Here is a 22,518-nt window from a genome sequence, read left to right on the forward strand (position 1 = left end):
AGACAAAGAGGTATTACTATCATCCCTGTTGGTGTAACCATTATGACTTCGATACCATTAACAGAGCTCTGCTGCCGACAGGTGTTCATAACCTTGGCAGAGTTGTTTATTTCACCCCCGGAACCATGATCCTTTGTGTGTATAAAAGTATTTTGTCAAAATGCAGGCCATTATTCTGGCTTGATAACCACGTAGTCATAATGTCATTCACAAGGAAGGTGCGAAACGTGGACAGGCCGGCTTGTGATGAGACCCGTTGTTCCAAGGTCTATTTATTTAGTGTACCTTTTGGACCATATCCCTGGTGTGGTGGCCATACTGGGAATGCCACTTCGCTTCCAACCTGATGATCATGGTAGGCTGGCTCTTGATGAGACCCTCTATCCTGCATTTGACAATTAATAATCCATATTCATCATTTTTTCTTTGCAAAGCACTTTTTCTTATTTATTTACACATAAGGGTGGTTCAGCACTCCTTAAGAGTGGGAATGGTGGAAGAAGTCTTATCATCCCAACAGGAAGATATAAATCCTCTGCTCTTATTCCTGAGTAATAATCAAAGAAATTTTTTAGGGAAATCGCCATGATAAAGATAACCAACCAAAACAATGGGAATAAGTCAATGACAACGGAGATGAGAAGTAAGTATGTCCCTCCTCTTGTCCTCTTACCAATACTAGGCTCTATAAAGATAGCGATCTTATGATCTGCTGACTTCGGTATGTCGTAATTTATGTTCATTGCATAAGTGCATAGCTGTAGCTTAAAGACTGGAGAGAACATGACTAAAAGCATCCTCAATATGAATCATCACAGAGAGAAAAAACATGGCTATGGTATTCTTTTTTGAAAAAGGGACAGGAGAGAAGAATCCATGCAAAACAAATAGTTGAGATGCCGTTCTTTGAGACGGAACAGCTGAAGATCATAAATGCTATCTCCTTTGAAAAAGGAGCAGCAGAAACTCTCAAATGTTGTTCCTTTTGAAAAGGAACAGCAAAAACTCACAAATGTTGTTCCTTTTGAAAAGGAACAACAAAAACTCACAAATGCTGTTCCTTTTGAAAAGGAACAGCAAAAACTCACAAATGTTGTTCCTTTTGAAAAGGAACAACAAAAACTCACAAATGTTGTTCCTTTTGAAAAGGAACAACAAAAACTCACAAATGTTGTTCCTTTTGAAAAGGAACAGCAAAAACTCACAAATGTTGTTCCTTTTGAAAAGGAACAACAGAAACACAAAAACAAGCAAATGCTGTTCCTTTTGAAAAAGGAACAGCAAAAACACGCTGAATGCAAAAATCAAAATTAAAAAGAAAGATCAAAGAAATGTTAAGAAAACGTATATACAAGAAATTATGTACAAGTCATAGGAAAAAATTCATTCCTTACTGAATTACAGGTGAGGAAGATTTTACTTCCTCTCCTAAAATTTTCATATCAGTGTCTTGACGTAGCTGCTGACAGAAGGATTCCCGAGTGAGTGGCTTGCGATAGAGACGAACTCGATGGCCATTTACCTTGAATGCATATCCAGAACCGTCGATTGTGATGAGAGTAAGGGTCCCATTATCATGTACTTTCTGGATTTCGTATGGCCCCAACCAACGAGTCTGTAGTTTCCCAGGGAAATCATGAAACTGAGAGTCATATAACAGGGCCCAGTCTCCTTTGTGAAAGACTTTGTTCTTGATAAGTACATCATGCCATTTAGCTCGCTGATGTTGAATAAGTGCTGTATTCTGTAATGCAGAGAGCCTTATTTCATCCAATTCGTTAATCTGCTGTAGTCGATTGATTTGTGCCTCACTTAAATCTAGGCCAACTTCCTGTGCAGTTCGAAGTGTTTGGACTTCGAATTCTATGGGGGAAATAGGTTGTTTCCCAAACACTAATTGATAGGTTGAATAACCAGTGGTACTTCTCCATGTGGTTCTATAAGCCCAGAGTGCTTCAGGTAGTCGGGCGGCCCAATCACGTCTATGTGAAGCAATGGTTTTTGTTAAAATTGATTCTATTACCTTATTGCTACTTTCTACTTGCCCATTCGCCTGCGGGTGATATGGGGTAGTAATTTTATGTTGGACGTGATAATTGTTAAGTGTTGCAGCTAATTTATTTCCGGCAAATTGTGGTCCTCCATCTGAAATTATTTCTCTCGGAAGGCCATATCGTACAAACAAATGGAACAGGAACTGTATTACCGAATCTTCTGTAGCTCTAGGCAACGCTTCGACCTCAACCCATTTGGTAACATATTCTATGGCTACCAAGATATATGTTCTCTGATTTGATGATGCGTTGATGGGTCCAACGAAATCAAGAGCCCATCGTTCAAATGGTTCAATGACCAATTGTGGCCTGAGAGGCATTTCGTCGACTTGACCAGGTCGTCCTGCTCGCTGGCAGCTATCACAAGCTTGGACAAATTTCTTCGAGTCCTTAAAAATTGTAGGCCAGTAGTATCCCGTTTGCAATACTTTATGTGCTGTTCTTTTTTCGGCAAAGTGTCCCCCACATGGTCCGTTATGACAAGCTTTTAAGATGTCGAAAATTTCATCTTCTCAAATACACCTCCTAATTTGCATGTCTACCCCTGTATGGAACAAATAACCCCCGATCCACGAAAACCGAGTACTCTTCTGAACAATCTGCTTACGTTCATTAGGGGTTAAGTGTTTTGGTTGCTTACCTACTGCAAGGTAATTGGAAACAACAGCATACCAGGGTGTTTGAACAGCAACAGCAAACAGGTGCTCATCCAGAAATTGATCTTCCACTGCTGCTGCCTCAATTGATTTTGGTATTCGTGAGAGAAAATCAGCTACAGGGTTTTCCTTGGCGGGTCTATCCTTGATTGTGATATCGAACTCCTGCAATAAGATCAACCATCTCGTTATTCTAGCATTTGTAACAGGATTATTCGCTAAATATTTGATAGCAAAATGATCTATATATAAAACAACGGGATAGCCTGTAATAAAATGTATAAACTTATTGACAGCATGTATTACAGCGAGGAATTCTTTTTTGGTGACAGTGTAATTTAATTCAGCAGGGGATAAATTTTTGCTGATATAATAGATAGCATATGGTTTTTTATCCTCCTCCTGCCCAAGGACTGCACCGATTGCTGTGTCTGAGGCATCAGATGAGATTTGGAATGGTAAATTCCAGTTTGGTCCTCGAAGGACTGGAGCTGTTGATACAAGCTTCTTTAATTCCTGGAAAGCGCGGTCGCATTTCTCTGTCCACATAAAATCAACATTACCAGTTAGTGCATATAGAGGTGCGGCAATGTGTGAATAATGTTCTATAAATCGTCTATAATACCCAGAAAATCCAAGAAAGCTGCGTACCTCTGTTTGAGTAGTGGGAGTGGGGATAAGCAAAAGTATTTGAATTTTGGCCGGATCTACCTGAATGCCGGCTGCTGAGACAAAGTGTCCTAGAATAAGCCCTTCAGTCATCATCATATAACATTTTTCGTGGCTTAAGCAAAGCCTGGTAGCAATGCAACGCTGTAGGACTTTTTCTAGAGTATCCAGAGCTGGGTCAAAATCATCTCCATATGGTGTAAAGTCATCCATGTACACTTCAAGTCCATCATTTATTAGATCTGCAAAGATGCTAAGAATAGCCCTTTGGAATGTGGCAGGAGCATTACATAGGCCAAAGGGTAAAACTCTATAGGCAAACGTTCCCCAAGGACAAGTAAAGGTAGTTTTATCCTGGTCTTCAGGGGCAATCTGAATCTGATTGTATCCACTGAAGCCATCCAGGAAAGAGAAGAATTTCTTTCCTGCTAAAGTGTCCAATACTTGGTCTATGAATGGGAGGGGAAAATGGTCTTTTTTTGTGGCTTTGTTCAACTCTCTATAATCCATGCAAATCCTCCATTTGCCATTCTTCTTGGGTACAACCACAAGTGGAGAGACCCACTTGCTATCAGAAATAGGATAGATAAAATTAACATCTAAAAGCTTCTGAAGTTCAGCTTTTACAACATCTTTTAGATGAGGGTTGAGTCTTCTTTGTGGTTGACGGACAGGTCTTGCATCTTTTTCTATATAAATATGGTGGGTGCACAATTGGGGATCAATCCCTTTCATATCAGGGTAATCCCCATGCAAATGCTTCTTGATGTTTCCATAACAGATGGATGAGTTTTATTTCTTGGTCCGGTGTAAGGTTGGCATTGATGTTTAGAGTTTTTCCCAGTTCAATTTCCACTACTTTACTATTGGCAACAGAAGTCACAGGTATCGTTTGGTCGTGCGCGTCTTTCAAGGGATCTTCCTCTAGTTCGCTATCGAATGCAGCTTCTATCATGAAACACTGTGTATGAGATCTAGGTTCAGTTTGACTAATGAAGTTATTGATAGCATCGTCTTCTGTTTGGTCTTTAAAGTCCAGGGCCTTCTGTATAGTCAATGGTGATCTGATATTGTCCGTAAGGTATGATACAGGGTGCTGGTTAGTTTTTATCATTGTAAGACTTGGCTGTGCTGGAGGGTATAGAACTAGATTTTTAATATCTGGTCCTCTGGTTATGGTCATGTTTCCCTGCCGGCAACCAATGTAAGCATCGGTGGTAGCAAGCCAAGGTCTACCTAAAATTAGCGGGTGTCCATCCAGTCGGGTTTTTGGATTAATTACCAGGAAATCGGTTGGGTATTCCCAGGAGTCTATGGAAACCATGACATCGTATAGAGTACCTTCTGGTCGAACTACAGATCGGTCAGCCAACTCTAACAAAGTAGAAGTGGGTTCTACCGATGTAATACCGAGCTTTTGGCAAGTAGAAGTTGTCAAAATATTAATTGCAGCTCCTAGATCAACTAAAGCATTAGTCAGGGTCTGACCATAGATTTGAACAGTTACGATTGGATTTCCTGGATCTTCATATTTAATGGGTGTTCCTGATAACAGGTCAGATAAAGTACCGACTACTTGGACTCTTGGGTTAGTGGTTACATTCCTCCTTGGTTTTTTTATGCACAATTCTTTTATAGTTTTTGCATATATAGGAATGTCTTGAATGGCTTGGAGGAAAGGAATTCTTATATACAGGTTTTGTAGCTCTCCCAGAATGTCAAAGTCTGGATATTGTACAGGTCGTGGTATAACTAATCGTTCTGGGAAGGGAGGAGAGGGTGTATTCGCTTGATGATGAGTCTGCTCCTTATTTGCACCCTCTTGTTGTAATGGCTGTTCTATTGGTAACTGATCTTCAATGTGAACTATTTTGTCTCCCTCTGTTTCTATCATACGTCTAGATCTTAATTGAAGATCATTGCACTCCCTCAGTTCAGGTCCGATTTCTGATGATTCTATGATTTGGAGGGATTGGACCGGCCTATTATTGGGATTAGGATTGGGTTGGGCTGGGAGTTGCGGTCTCAGATTAGACTGGGGATTTTGTTGCAAAGCTGGTAGAGTCGGTTGAGGGAGCGGAATAGTTCCTGTTGGCTGATATGTCGATCTTGGCCAATTTGTCTGCCAGGGTGAACCTTGTGAAGTAGGGGGGGTCCATTGTGGAGGATATGAGCTATTCTGCCAATATGGTGGGGCGCAAGGAAAATTCGGCCAACCAAATTGGCTTGGCTAATTCATCCATGGATTTGGAGAAGGAAACGGTTGTGATGACCAGTTCGGAAATGGGGGTTGATACTGGTTTTGCCACATACTATATTGCTGAGCGTTATACTGTGGAGGCTGAAAAGAAGAAGTTGGGTCTGAAAACATACCTGATTTCCTTGGTTGCCATTGGCGACACTGGTTAACAAAGTATGCTGATTCTGGCTCTTCTTCTGCTTCCTTATATACTGCCTTCAATCCAGGAAGTTAGGGGCAACTCTCAGTAAGATGATCTTTTGTACAGATAGCACATGTTTGAACTGCATCCAGTGGACATTCCTTGTGGCTATGTTTTCTTCTACATCGGGGGCAGAAGATCGCCAAATTCTGTTCTGCCTCTATCTGCTTCTGTTTAGCCTGCACAATATCAAGTTGTGTAGTCAATGTCCCCAGAATATCAGTTTTAAAATTTTCTAATAAATTTCCAAGTTCTACACGTGTTACTCCTTCCGTTGATATTTTGTTGTCTCTGACAAACCGATCATATTCTGTTGGTTTTATCCTTGTGCTACCTCTCGAGCTCCTGATACATAAATCGATGATGTCAGCAAAATTCTCTTGATAAATATCCCCTTTTCCCATGATATTTAATGTTTCAATCCACTGTTCCTTCATGCCTCTAATCAATGCTGTTTTTAACACATTATCAGGCAGAGGCAGTGATGCATATGGAGATCTTTGTAAATTATACTGAAAACGTTCTACATATTCTTCTAGTGTTTCATTTGGTCTAGCTGTCATCTGAAATATTTCATCTTTCAGTTATCTAGACCTACAGTAATCTTGATATTTCTTTAGGAAAGATTCTTTCATTTGCTCCCAGTTATTTATAACCCCAGCACCTAAACCCATAAACCATCTTAAAGCTGCTCCTTTCAAAGTGGAGGGGAACAACTTTAATTTCTGGGGATCGGTGGTGTAATCATATCCCCTGCATAATACATCGAATTCAAATAAGAATGCATCAGGGTCCTCTGATGTAAGTCCGTGAAATGTAGGAATGTGTTGAAGGGGAATTGCTTTCATAGGAGCATTTGCTGCGGAATCCACTATAGGATATTGTAATGTAGAAGTTTGAGTGTTTGGCTGATTCTGTGCCATGGGATCGAATATGTGCCAGTAACCTTCCGGGATTTCTAAGAGGGTATTCTTAGGCGGAGAAGGAACGGCCTTAACAGGGATTGTTTTAATAGCACTTCCTTCGTCTGGAATAACGAGAGTCCCTGTTGCTTGAGGAGATTGAATCCCTTCAACAATGATTTTTGCAGCGCTTCCTTTATCTGGGCTTTTTAATGGCTGAATTATCCTAGGAGGAGATCTTGGCTCCTCAACTTCTCCTGTTTCCCCTCCTCCTTCACAAAGATTGCTTAGATTCCCTTCCTGCAGTCGTTCTGGAATAGAATTTTCAATTTCTTGAAAGTCCTGTTCATCAGTCTGACTATGCACCTCAGCGAAGGCTACAGATGGTGATCCTGCAGCCTGAAGGGAGCTAGTAGGTTGTTTAGAATTGGTTTTCCTGAACCCTACTGATGGCTGAGATTCAGTTTTCTTATAGATTTCGTCTATGAAGGTTGTTCGGCCAAGGGTCACCGGCCCTTTGGGTTTTTCGGGTTTGATCGGAGGTTTGATAATTTTTTCTGGCTTTTTCTGCTTAGTCATGCACTCTATAAACTACCAGATTCTATTCAACCCACAATTCTGCCAGGAGAGTGGATGGTGGAGCAGGGCTTTTACATGCTCGGTACGCAGGTTCTTACCTTCCATTTTTAAAATCCAACTCTCCCCTAGCAGACTCGTACACTACTCTGTAAAAGACAAATGGCTATACTCTTTCCCCGGCAACGGTGCCAAAATGTAGAGCTGTAACAAGGGTCTCTTTCACCTCTAGTTATGCCACATTAATAAGTCAATCTGGGAACGCTTTGTTATTGCAAAGAGTATCTCAATCCGAGGCTATTCATCAGAGTAATGCTTAGTAGTACAGTGTTTGGAAAATACAAGAGTAAACGGATGCTAAGCTATGACTAAATTGCTCTAAAAGAATAAAATCACACAAAGCAGCTTATCAGTCGAGGGTACGGAAACAATAACCCATCCCTCTAGAAACTGATGGAAAGGAAATTAGAGCATGGACCATAGGTCTGGGAGCTAGGCAGCGACTGCTGAGGCTCACTACAGCCTTAGACCTTCTCTCACACCAAAACAGCAAATGCAAGTAAATGGAACGGCAGAAAGTAAAATGGAACAGCAAACAGGAAATGGAACAGCAAATCTGAAATGGAACAGCAATAAATGGAACTAAGCCTCGCGAGTCCGAACTAAACTTGTTCTATTGAACCAAACTCACACTCTGTAATAAAATAACAGCCTCCTCTCTTAAAGCAACTTCGATGGAATGTACTTAATGGAACAGCATTCACAAATGAATTATGGAACAGCAATCATCAACCATATATACACAACACGCTTAATATAGCAATCTGATGATTAAAGAGAATATGACTATGTTTCCAAATAGAATAACATTACTTCCGGATTCCAATAATTGAGATTTCAAATGAATCCAATACAACAATATTCAATATAAAAGCTCTGTAACAGAAACAGTTGGCTTAGATTGATAACATGCGATCAACTCTGAAAAGATTCACTCGTACAATACATAGTCACTACATAAATCTCTTTGAAGAAACCATTAATGAATTAATCGTAACAGAGCATGGAATAACATATGAAAAACATGTCAGATTACCAAACTATAAAGATAAACAAACCACGCAGAAACCAAATTATAATGATACAAAAGCAAGTGTCCTTCGGAGCCGGGCCCTTAGCTTCCAACGGTATACCGCCTTAGATTACTCCAGATGCAGAGATGAAATAAACACCAAGTCCTTTATATTAAGGCATCAACAAATGTACAGCAAAACAAGTCTTAGTGAGAGTCGATGATCAAAGTTGAGTCTGAGATTCACAGTTACATATATCCAGTCCTTTTGCTTAACGGTGTTGTTCCTTTTTATAAAAGTAACGGAGGAGGTATCTAGGTAGCAAAAATAAGCAAAACAGTGATCCCTCAAGATCAAACATCCTGAGGGATTCGCCAAGCCGTTAATCCTTTACTTTTTTTTCCCTGTTCCGCCGAATTGATAACCCTTCTTTCTTTCCTGGGTCATTCTGCTTCGATCTGTTCGATCTCGTTCGCATCTGGTTCCCTTCTAAAGGGACAGCAGTTATTCCTCCTTTGCCTTTTCCTTTCGAATGACAGCCCTTCGTTTCCACCCTTTCCTGCATGGAAAAATAACAATTATCAGTGATTAAGATTTCCATACTAATTCTCACACATTCTATTAAAATTATTTATTTTTTTAAGTTCATTATGCAAAAAGGGTTACAATTGTTACTGAAAAGTCACTAAATTGTTCGCCAAAAACATATCTTTCCAGTGCTCCACACCAGAAGGTTTATGTTTGTATTTAAAGGTGTGTTTAACTTTTTAATAGGAAGGTAATGTTTGATTTTATAGATGTTTAATATGGAGTTGATATGTATCTTCTTTAAGATAAAAATAAAATATATTTTAAATAATTTAGTTAGAAATCAAAATATATGTTTCACTATTTTTAATTAAAAGAATCATGTGAAACTATTTAAAAATAAATAAATTTTTATTATTAAAACATCTGAAGTAGCTTCATTCTTTTATATTTTGGTCTATTAGAAAAATAGAAGAGAGAGAAGAGAGTGATTTTTCACAACACAAATCTCACACTGTATATTATTCATTTCAACAATTACATATATAGGAAATTACACACTGACTTCGACACCTCACTCCAACTAATTACATAAGAATCAACAACTTCTAGAGAGATGCCTAGGGACTCATAATGAGAACTACAAATTACATGGAAGTATTACTTCCAACCATTAGGGGAGTTTTGAGGTCTAAAACAGGCCTTCTATGGAAATTATAAATTAACAATGGAAATAATAAAATAAGATTAGATTACATCATCAAATTTTAGAGGGAGAAAAGAAAAACCTATTTTTTCAACTCATATTTTCAACTTATCTACCTATGGGTTTACTCAAATTTCGAGCGACAACTCTCGTTGGATGTATAGTTTGATTCCTCATCCAAGGAGTACCCATGTTGCATAATTTTTATGGACCCTGCTACATGAAAATGAGAAACAAATGAAAAATGTGATTGCAATCATGTTTTTTCTTGTATTTCTCATTTTTCATGTAACGTGGTCCATCAAAGGCATGCAACATGGGTAGTCCTTGGATGAGGAATTAAATTTTGCATCCAGTGAGTACTCCCACTCGAAATTTGAGTAAAACCTTAGGGAGATAAGTTGAAAATATGAGTTAAAAAAATAGTTTTATTATTTTATTATTTTTTAATATTTTTACTTTTTTTACTCCAAAAATGGTGAATCATCCCCCAAGGTTGACATCATCATCTTGAATCCTGTTGTTTCTTATAAAGTTTATTTTGGTTGTATATTTCTCTTAGGAGGCTCATTTTAGACCTCAAAATTCCCCTAATGACCCTCCCCTAATGCTTACATGGAAAACATGAAAAACATATATTACAATAATAAATAAATTTTTGTCTTACTGGTCTTCATCAACACCCACATTCACTCTAGAACCTCACAAACACCGCTCTTTCACCACTACATCTTCGATCTATCACTTGACCTTCATTTAAAACATAACCACCTCTGTCCATCGTTGATGAACTTTGAAAGATCAACAATATTGACAACTCAGCTCCTCGGGGCTTCCACAATAAGATCCATCAAGTAATTAGCCATCCTATGGACCAACCACCATCTGTCGGATATTTCTCCTTCGATTATAGGTAAATTGATAGGATGGAGGTCTGGATATTGAATGTGCTCAGGAGATGATCAAACAACTTGACCTTACACAATAATTGATGTTTCAGACATTGGGGCTTCTAGTTTAAGAACAAACAACCCTTTTTATAATCAAAATTACTAAGACATAAGAATTGACATTTCGGCCACTGGGTCTTCTAGTTTAAGAACCATCAATCCTTTTAAAAAAAAAAAACACCACTATACATAACAATAATAAAATTGCAACTTTAGCTCACACCACAACATGAACATAATATCAGAAAACTTGAAGTTGACAGAGCAATCTTTGTGATTTCTGGAGCAGCACAAGCTTTCACAGCCCTAAGATCTTGCCATGAGAGAAACTGAATATGGAGCTAACCCAAAAAACCTCTACGACACTAGATCTGGTAGCGGTTTGATTTCAATATGACATATGAAATCCACCCATTTCGACTTAGGATGTTGACGAAATTAGTGGTGCGATTCTCCTTAAAGAAAATTCATAAAATAAATTAACCTTCACTTACTCCTTGTGCAATGGCGAGTGAGAATATAACCTCACACATATCTCCCTCTGCTATTAGAACTATGCTACGAATATTTTTAGGTCACATAGTAATCTTTAGTCACAGTATTCACTGACAACAACACACTACTGCTACCACTGCGGTTGGTTTTTTAATTCCCGTGCATTCCATAACATTTGCATTCTGCTTTCTTTTTAATTTCAAATCTGTGGAATTTTGAAAACGTCCAAAATGCCATCCACAACATTAGCAGTGATTTCCTCTCCTGCGGTGGAGAATGCCTACATGTTGAGTGAGATGCTTGAGCAGAAGGTTTTAGTGCCATTCTTTATGCTTTTGCATTTGCTAAAGATGCCAATTCTCTGGATGGTGTGAAATATGATCCAGTCGGCATCAGATCTCCATCCGATTTCCCAGAGGCTGGTGCACAACTATAATAATTTGCATAGGCATCGACTATAGTAGTGGTAGGTAAATACCCCGATCTAGAAATTTTTAACAGGCAATGCTTTGGGAGAATAGGTGCTTTAAAGAGGTATGCAACCACGATCGATGGTGTCCACACAGGTACATTAAACAACATCAAATCTATTCAACAATATCTTTCAAAAAAATGCTCCACATAAGTTGACACCAAAAACTCTATATATGCTGAAAACATTGCAAAAATGATCAAATCTGGAAAAGAAAATGGCAAAAGCAGCCTAAATCAATACCTTTTCCAAACTATTCACTCAACCTACAATGAATTATTGGCTTTGTGGAACTCAATATCTACACAACCACACTCACACACTAATCTAAATAGGGAGAAATAAATCTCACAACAGAAATAAACTATCACACATTTATATTAATCTATGTATGTATAGAACAATAATTCTCAAGACTCTCTCACATCTTCATGGCCTTCCTGTAAGGGAATCAACCCAAATCTAGCTCTGATACCATATTAGAAAAATAGAAGAGAGAGCAGAGAGTGATTTTTCACAACACAAATCTCACATTGTATATTATTCATTTCAACAATTACATATATAGGAGATTACACACTGACTTCGACACCTCACTCCATCTCATTACATAAGAATCAATAGCTTCTAGAATTACGCCTTCTAGAATGATGCCTAGGGACTGACAATGACAACTACACATTACATGGAAGCATTACTTCCGACATAGCCATTTTCAAGTAGACATTTTAAGTCAATTTTGACCAAAATAAAGTAAAGTTTTGTTGGAATTGCAAGTTTAAGCGTTGAAGGGGACTTTCAAGGCATTGTATCCATTTATGTATTCAAAAATTCAAATTACATATTGAAAAATTACACATGGTGCGAGTGTGTGTGTATGCATTGGATGGATTTATCAAGCTTAGAGAGATTAATTCTACTGAGGTGCAAATATTTTTCCAAGATTTCCACTTTAAAAGAAGTTTGGATCTCGATAGATTTGATCCCTCTTGATGCTTCATAGATGGTGATTAATATGGATCTATATTTCCTATTCTGTCATCAGTTAAAGAAAAATAATTAAAGAACAAAATCACTTCCCATAAAAAAATATTTACAATAACAAAAAAATCATATTCACAACCAAATGCAATTTTACTCTTATAAAATAATTCCACACTTGGAAATCAGTGAGATACAACCTTGAAATGTATAAAGGTACTTATTAGGAATTAAAATGCAAGACCATATCCAGTGACATCCCACAAAGTACAAAAGAGCCTCGAACGTAAGGGAATTTATTGGATTTTAAAACGAGAAGTGATATTGCTGAAATTGTTAGAAGTTGTGTAAAAGTTGAAAGTTAATTGATAAAATGTGTGGTTAACTATTATTTTTATTTTTTTAATTATTCAGGAGATTTTTAACGCTTAGTATTCATAATTGGTTAATTTTTCATGATTTTTTTATAAAAAATATCTTTCAATTTCCATTTGACCAAAATTTATGGAAAAAAATATTTTATTTTAAAAATTGCCAAATTTTTATAAAGACTATAAAAAATTATTAGAAATTTGTTTTTTTGGTTACTTTGACCCATGAGGGATTTGAACATTAAATCTGATTATTTACATGATACTTCATAATAAGACATTTTTCAATTGAGCACTCTAATGGGAAAAATTGAAATATTTTTAAAAAATATTAGGAAACATGTACATTTGCATATTAGGAACTAGTAAAATTAGCCAAACGTTCTAACCTTTATGATAAATATTTATCCTTAAAAAAAATTATTATTCGAGGTATATATATAAAAGAAATCACAAGAAAAATGGCACACAACCTTATCCACTAGTATACAAAATTTACATGGTAAAACCTTGACGTCCTATCAAGGAAACATCCACAACAAAGGAAAATAGGATTTTATTCTTAGAAGAATTATTACATTCAGGATTACACAATCCACACAACCTCCTCATTTGTCTGAATGATAAAAATCAATTATTTGTATTACAATAGTTCAATAACTACCTTTTGGCTCATCAAACTAAATAAACAAAACATCATTTACATCCATGAAAATATTTTTACATCTTGGTTTATCATATTCTTGTCACTTTTTAATAATATCCACCTTGACAACGATTTTCTTAATTCCTATCTAAAGTCCTATCACCTTCTCTGCAAACCAAGAGAAGCGAGACACCACCATAGCTTCTCTAAAAACTAGGTTTTCAAATATGTCTGCATAGTTTTCTCGAGTGCAAACCTTTCTTTGATATAATAAATCTCCATGGATAAATTATATTAAAAAATGATAATTTATATCATATTTTTGGCCTTTCTATGGTGATTTAGGTTTTTAGCCAAACATAGCACACTTTAACTATCACATAATATAGTTATGTTGTTTTGCACTTTTCCAAAATCACCTAGAAAACCCTTCAACCAAATTCCCTCTTTGCAAGAATTTGAGATAGAAATGTATTATGTCTCTACAACGGATAAAACAATTATTTATTGAAGCTTTGACATCCAATTAATGGATCCCCCTAAATGGATAAAGACATATTTTGAATTGGACCTCCTCCTCTCTAGGTCACCAACAAAATTTGAGTCAACACATCCATAATCATAATATTTAAAACCATTAAAGGTGATACAATAATGACTAGTGCCTCTAAGACACCAAAGCACCAATTTTACTACAACCTAATCCTATTTTCTTGGAATTTTCATGAGTTTGCTAATAACACCCACTACATGTGAAGTATCATGTCTAGTAGAAACCAATGCATAAATCATAATTCCTATTTCATTAACATAAGGTGCATGGGACATATAATCCTTTTCTTCTCCATTACTATGACATAAGCGAGAAGAAAGCTTAAAATATGAATTGAAAGGGAGATTAATCATTTTCACATTGTTCATCACAAAATTCTCAAGTGTTTTCTCTATATACTTCTGCTATGAAATCTTGAGCTTACCAATTCTCCTTTATATGTGTATTTCAATGCCCAACGATTTTCTTTCAATTCCTACATCCTTCATGTCAAATGTGCTGGCCACATAAGCCTTCAACCTATTTATCCATTCCATATTTTCACTTGTAATTAGCATATTGTCAACATACAATACCCACCTAATGGATATTCCATTCAAATGTTTAAACAACACACAAAGATAATACTCACTTCTAATATAAATGTAGATCACCATAAAGGCATCAAACTTTTTATACCATTTTCTAATTGTCTTCATTACACTATAGAATGATTTCTTGAGAATGAAAACTAGTATTTTATTGTGATGTTGCACAAACGCTTCTAGTTTTCCATACAAATCTCTTAATCCAAATGTCCATACAATAACTTTTATTTATCATCTACTTGATATAACTCCAAATGAAGCAAGAAAACAAGTTCCAACATAATGCAGATAGAAAAACGTTTAACAACTAGTAAAAATATATCATGGAAATCTATACCTTCCATCTGAGAGTAACTTTTTGCAACTAGTCTAGCCTTTTACCTTTCGATATTACCACCAAAAGCTCTTTTAAATTTGAAGAACCATTTGCATCCAGCCACCTTCCTATATTTTGAAACATCTACCAGGACCCATGTATGTTTTTCTCTAAGGAAACTATTTCCTCTTTCATTTCTACTTTCCATTTGTCATCCTTGATGTCATTTATTGCTCCTTGATAACAAGAAGGTTCTCCGACATATGCAACAACAACAAAAAATGAAGCAAATTTGCTATACCATTTTATAGCTTTTCACTCGCATGTAAATATTCTAATTGTAGGTTTTGGAATTTCAACACCTTATTTAGTGTCTTCAACATATACTTCTTTGTATTTAGAATCTCAGTGTTCCTTCCATGTGTCTATGGAGGATTCAGTATTAAAATGAAGGTGTTGATTTTTTTCATCTTAATGTACCTATTCTTGTACATTACGTGCATTATTTGACTTAATAAGAGAATATTCATCAAATATAATATCTCTATTTATGACAATTTTGTGCGTAATAGCAACCCATGTTAGCGAAAAAATATTTACAGAGACTACGGTTCTGCTTCCAAGGCCAACAAAGTTTTTCATCTCAGTCTAGCTTAGTGATAGCATTTTTTGACATCCACGAGGAAAGAAAGTCTCACCCAAAGTGTTGTCAGGATATCGGTGTATGTTTTTGTGTTTTAGAAGGTGAGTAGATTCATTTGCTAGTTAAATACAATAACAACCATTAAAGTGTTACATAGAATATTATGTCTCAATATGCATGAAATCAAATAACATAGATATTGTGTATAATTTAGAGCAAAGATATTAAAATTTTGAAATGGACTAATAAACATCCATACAAATGCACATAACATAGTAAAACTTCCTACGAACAACATTCCTTTTACTATTATTGGGCCAAATCAACATTTCAACTACAAATATACGATATCGTGGCTAGATCTATCATAGTTCATATGCCAAAAATGTCCATTTTATGTAGAAAATACAATACCAAAGCATGATTTTAAATTCTACAAGCATGTCAATTATTGTCTCCACTTTTCATGCCTGCACAACTTGCCTTGCATCTTTTTATATATTTTTTGAATTTTTATCTCATCAAGTTCAACTACTTTGATGTTATCAACATTAACTCACGTTCATTTGATAAAATAAAATTTAATCACTTTGACAAGATCAATCCACTTTGCACTCCCTTGATTGACACTTGCTTCATTTCTTCAAATTGTAATAGCTCGGCCCTTCATTTTCATCTCTTTGCTTTTCTCTTTTCCCACCAATTTCTTATCAAAATTTCCTATACAAAAAATTAAATACAAAATAGGCCCCAGCTAATATAGCCTATTGACTTAGCCTCGAGTCAATATTTTGTTTGTGCAAATGGATCTCCTACAAATGAAGGACTGAACTTTAGAATGTTAGTGAAAATGGATTGGCAGAAAAAATCATAGGTGTCCAAATGGTCCTACCCTTTTCCTTGCAAAGTATTATCATGGTCAATAATGTCTTAGTATTGGTGGCATGTAGTGTCTTGGTCCAACTTGTGATTAGAGTAGTCCACTCAATATCTATATTAAGATCAAATTGGTGCAGATGAAAGTATTGGGTCTCAACAATATGTTTGAGCTCAGCGATGCCATGCTTAGCCTTGTAATATTCATCTTTTAAGGTAGTGATATCAACATCTATATTTGTAGCTATATCAAAAATATTATGTTGCTTGGTAGGATTGGTGGTAGCAAACACATCCTCTATCTACATTTTAACCTATTTTCACAGCTCAGAAAGTGGCATTTTGTATTGGGATAACAAGCCTAGCTAATCTTGTACCTGTAATAAAATATCCTAGGAGTATTTTGTCTTCTATTGAAGAGTGTATCAAAGGTTAGATCCTTGTTTAACAATCTAGTTTAGTCATTGGACAAATATTTCTGTGGGGTTAGAAATGTGCTTGCGCGACTCAAAAATAGTGTTTTGTAGAGTTCTATTGGTAGAAACTAAGATTGTCCAAGAATATTCAAGAAACCCTATACATTCAATTGGTGTATATGATGAAATATCCTTTCAAAAAGTGGAATCTATATCTGCAATAGCTAGCCACCTTTTCATAAATTTGATGTTGATATGAATTATTTCTTGTTCAAGTCTATCTTTTTTTGTGCACAACATATCTCATTCCTTTGTAACTTGAGTGAGAAATTGTTATAGCTACTAGTGAGCTTAGATAAGATAAAGTTTCATATATCAGTGGAAACCATAGGTTGTTCCAACTTTACTGAAGAAGATCGTAAAAACTAAAACAATTAATCATATGGAAAATGTTGTAGGTATTCAACTGAAATTGTATTAACAACTGGAAAATTTCATGATTGCAAAGGTTTGCCACTAGAAATAGATTTCTCATTTGTGCTTGCATGGATGTCTCTGGAGCTTCTTCCTATTCTTATTGAACATCTTGGTGAACTTATGAAACTACTTCAAAAGGAAGCAAAGGAAATATGCCTAGTGACTATGCATACAACCATAAGGCCTCTTTGAAATTACATGGATGGTGAACAAATGTAGACAATTCATATGAAAAGGAGGTGTTACTAGCCTTAGGCTGATTTCATGACACAGATAGAGGTTGATAATGTTGTTGAAGCTTTGTTTCTAGTGGAGTCTCTATATCTTGTAGAATATTAGGATCCTATTGAGTCTTTATGAGTTGTTCCTCAGTGGAGTGATTGGATGGCATATTTGAATCAACATTTGAATGACCATATGACTATGAAGAGGATATGGAACTAGACAGATGTGTATAAGGAAGGTGAGACGCATCCCTTTCTTCGACAAAGAACATTGGCTAAACGGGCTCAACGAGTTCATCATCATCAATTTGAACAATATCAATAGGATTTATAGGAGAAGACAAGGGATTTAGAACCAATGATGTTAAAGATCTATGAGGGGTAAAGTTAGAATAATCGAAATCCACAACCATTGTTTGAGTGAGAAGAGGAGGAACAACAGATACATTCAGTATTGTAGATGAGGTTTCCAACAAATCCATAAGGAGAGAAGGTTGCTTGCAAGTTTTTCCCTAAAGGGGGGTGAAAATAGGAATGAATGAAGTTTTGACTGAAGTGATTACACTAGATTTAAAAGTATTAATAGTAGCATGGATAGAGGCCAAAAAATAGTGAAGTCTCTCAACCATGGGTTGTATATATTTCAAGTTAGAGTTTTCTGGATTAACAATAGTAGAAATCTTATAGGATGAAGAAGTAGTAGTTGAAGGTGGTTATCTTGGCTTTAGAACATCAAGTGAATAATAAGTTCCCTCATGTGTGGTTATTTTCTAGACACCTAGCCAAGATAATACATATTTATGAAAACTTTGTTCTGAAAGGTAAAAGGGAAAAGGTCAAGCATAAAACTTATCCTTTTCGATGGCTTTAAGGTGGGTATAAGAGTGATTATGGTTAATACCAAACCAAATATGATATGAATGCTATGAAAGATGTGGTTGGTGAACTTAGATAATTTGGGTGGCATAAACAGGCTAGTTATATCAACTTCCAAAAGCATTTTGATTAAAAGAGGTATTTGTGGTATAAGAACAAGATTTCCAAGGGTTAAAAGAAAGGATTAGGGCTTAATTATCTGACAATTATGGAAATACGTGACCACTGGGAGCATATCACTTCATCATGGTGAGCGAAATGATCAAACATCCATAAATAAAGTAGCCTCTTCTTTTATAGACATCATTGCAAGCTAGGAAAAACATGTCTAGGAGGTATTTACAACAATTTAATCGGGCATATTAGAAACAAAACTCTACAACAAAAATACTATCAAGTGTGCATTCACCTTTAGTATAGTTTTGATTGAATTTACTTGTGATGAGATAACATGAGAATAACATTTTCTCATTGTTGATGAGATCAATTACAACCCCATGACCTCTGTGCTTGGTACCATATTTAATATACAGATTGGGTAGAGCCCAACCTTTTCCCATGCTTGGATGTTCCTTAAAACATAGTAGAGATGTCTTCTCCCTCCATTTATAGGCTCACTAACTGATGAATATCATCAGCATGGACATGATGCTCCTGATTAAGCCATATAAAACCATTATGAATCTTGCTAATTAAAAACATGGTATAACACCCAACTTCTCTAGTGGTCTCAAACACTAGTAATTCTCTTAACATCAGAAGGGTTGATTCCACAAAAACTAAATGTAGAATTTACTGTTACAGTAATGTATCTTGACATCATCAAAGTGAAATCCAAATAAACTTCTGGATTGAGAGCTATAAAATGATCAGGGTGAGGAAAATCATTGTCAACTAAAATGGCCTTCTCCTATTTTCATAAAAGAAATTGGAGAACTTCAATGTGACGATTAGAGGTATCATAGGGAGTGCTATACTTGCTACTGGGACCCATACTGAAGCACTTATGGATATATATATAATCGATAGGGGGACATTGGCCGAAAATGAAAATGGAATACTCAAACGCAAATGCTAGGGTTAAAAGTGGGTTAAGACTAAAAACAAAATGAATAAAAAAGACTCAAATTTTTGTACCTATAGAAAATTTCCAAATTCCAATAGTTAATTTCCCGCTTAGATATTGAATGATATGGGTAGAAAGAAAAGACTGACGAACTTAAGAATTGGGACTAAAATTTGGATCCCAATATGCCACGCCAACAGTAAAAAACTTTGACAAGACAAATTCATAAAATCAACATTACAACCAAAAAAAAGAAGTGATTGTCAACTCAAAAAATTCAACCATTATTGCAGGGATGACTCAACATACTAGAAAGACGTAATCTGAAAAATAAACCACACAAACTATACCTCCCTAACCACAATCTCAGGTAGCATAATGTAACAAGAAAAGAACTAGTTATCACAACTAAATTCTGACTGAAAAACTAACTAATTTGTAGCCTACAACCTCACCTATGATCTCAGACAAATAGAAACAAAATCATAAGAGTTTAAGGTCTGTATTTAGGCTTGAGACAAGTGTCATTCATCCAAACTGGCTTAAGAATACCATCAAGTTACACAATTTAATAACTCCAAAATCCTTACTTTTTGAAACTATAAATGGTCCCAAACAATGCATTTGGAGCTTTCCAAGATGTTTCAAATACTTGTTGTCATAAAGTAGGCCCTTGATTTCCAACTGGGAAAGTAAATCTCTTAAGGTGACAATCACGACAAGCCTTTTCCCTTTGCTTTTCTACACTTTGATGGAAATTTTATAAGAACCTCTTCTCATAAACTTGCCATAGCTCCTGATGTCATTCTACAACTAATTCATATTTTTTTTATTTTGCAAGATTGGGAATGAGGAAGTTGATGGGAACCACATATTCTCTACCATAAACAAATTGGAAATGGCTATATTTATGCAACCATTAAGTAATAGGGTTGTAAGCCCAAAGCATTGCAGGAACGCGTTCATGCTAATCATCTCTATTTTTTGAACAAACCTTGGTAAGACCCTTCTCCAAAAAAGAATTGAATGCCTGTAATGTACCATTTATCTAAGGATGGTAATAAATACATGTATGATGTTAAATAAGAAACTCCTCAGTTAAACTTACCATAGTATCATTGATTAAATGAGTTCCTTGATCACTAGTTAAACTCCTTGGACAACTGATCCAAGGATCTTTTGCTTATATATGTATGAAAAGAATCACATGTAGAAATTGCAGCTTAACACAAAAATCTAATGTGCACACATAAAAGAAGAAGGAACACATAAAGGCATGACAAGAAGACAACAAGACTTGATAACGGAGTTCATCCAACTCAGACTACAGCTTCAAGCCCTGCTCAATCAATGGGGAGTTCTTCATATATTAAATGGCATGAAAAGAAGAGAATTACAATCATCATTTACATAAAAGGGGGCTTATACCTCCATTCTGGACAATGGCTATGAATTGGAGACCTCAGATGGAGAGACGAACAACAACATTGCGTCTGTGGTGTTGAGAGGGGGAAGAAACCATATAAAATTCGCCCAATTTAGACAAAATGCTCAATCGGCCTTCCTACAAGTTGTTGCCTCAAACTGTGTGCTGAAAATCCTCTCCCCTGTACACTGTTGAGTGCTTTGGGCTTTACAACACCATGCCGCTTAAAAATCAGACTTGTTTTGTTTATAATAGATGCCATTTAGATGGAAGGGTTGGGGGGTGCAACAAACCTTAAAAAAGGGCTTTTGGGTTCCAAGCGATAATACACAAAGCATTGGAAAAACCCAACCAAAAGCCTTTTACCCGAATTTCAAATTATATGAAATTGGGCTTTATAACATAATCGGGTCCACGCTGATTGCAAATCACAAGTCACTTGTTCCATAGTCTTGTTAGTGGGGATCTTCGACCACTGATCGCCGATCACCGATATCAGCGTATCACATCGACATATCGCATCGCTACGGTCTAGGGGTCTCGGTCCATGGGTTTCGCCAACCCGATCCGCCGATCCGATCATCCCAATGTCGCCGATGTCGATCCGCCGATCCAATTGCTCCTCCCTTTGTCGATGTTGATCACATGTTGCCTGCCTCAGGTCCCAATATTAGCCATTGCTTGTCCCCAACTCTGATTTAATGCGAGATCATTGATCGGGGGTTCCGCTGCTACTCCTTATGTCCACCACTTTGACTTCTCCGATTGCAATTTTTCCTTTTAAAGGCTTGAAGCCATTTTTATGGAAAAAGCCTCATTTTCCATAGGAAAAAGGCAACCTTCTTTCTACCACAACTTCATCATCTACACTCAGATTAGAGTTTTGTTCACACCGTTGGAATCAGGAAGACGAGCACTTCGATCTAATGTCAGGATACTTTCTTTTCTATCACTTTGAATTTTGAGATTTTCGATGCCATTATATCTGAAGATCCATCCGGATCAACAACCAAATATGGTAATAATATTTTCCAAAAAGAAGTGGGTTGTAGTACTAGTCGGACAATATTTCAAAGGAGTAGCCTTTTCCCACCTTGTAAGATGGTAAGTCATGGTAATGATGTAGATGGGCTGCAAATGTCATGCAGGAACACTTATAAGTCCAACAAAATCAACCTTTGACATTTTGAAATGTTATAATGCACAGACTGGATGTAGTCGAAGTTCAACTCATAGACAAGTTCTCCCAACCCTCTTAATGACATAAGAAGTCTTAGAAAACTCCTTGGCATATTTAAATAGAGACCAACACCATAATCCTCCTTACAATACCTTACGGCCGATAGATGTCCCTCCAACATGACCTCTTGCAACTCCATTATGACACTCCCACAAAATATCATCTCTTTCATGGGTGAAAATACACCTCCTAAAAATATTATCAAGGCACAAATTATAGAATTTCCCTAAAATAAGTTGATAATCAACTTCTATAAGGACTAGGTGCCCCTTCTACACTATAGAATAATTTTCGACAC

General features: G+C 36.3%; 1 protein-coding gene across 4 annotated transcripts in view; it reads right to left on the bottom strand.

Moving 5' to 3' along the window:
- Window positions 1-8,659: 8,659 nt before the first annotated feature.
- Window positions 8,660-22,518, bottom strand: part of LOC149165976 (mini zinc finger protein 2-like) — a 241,060-nt gene continuing 227,201 nt past the window's right edge. The window contains exon 2 of one of the 4 annotated variants that reach the window (XM_089431240.1): window positions 8,660-8,930. In XM_089431240.1, the coding sequence (XP_089287366.1) occupies window positions 8,876-8,930 (55 nt within the window). In that variant the 3' untranslated portion in view covers window positions 8,660-8,875. Of the gene's footprint in view, window positions 8,931-14,036; window positions 14,593-22,518 lie in introns of those variants that run through there. The other 3 variants (XM_089431242.1, XM_089431239.1, XM_089431241.1) reach the window with 3 other exon arrangements.

This window comes from Pinus tabuliformis, chromosome 5_1 (assembly GCF_031772625.1).
Source record: "Pinus tabuliformis cultivar Carrire ecotype Pingquan chromosome 5_1, CPIR1, whole genome shotgun sequence".
Classification (NCBI taxonomy): domain Eukaryota; kingdom Viridiplantae; phylum Streptophyta; class Pinopsida; order Pinales; family Pinaceae; genus Pinus; species Pinus tabuliformis.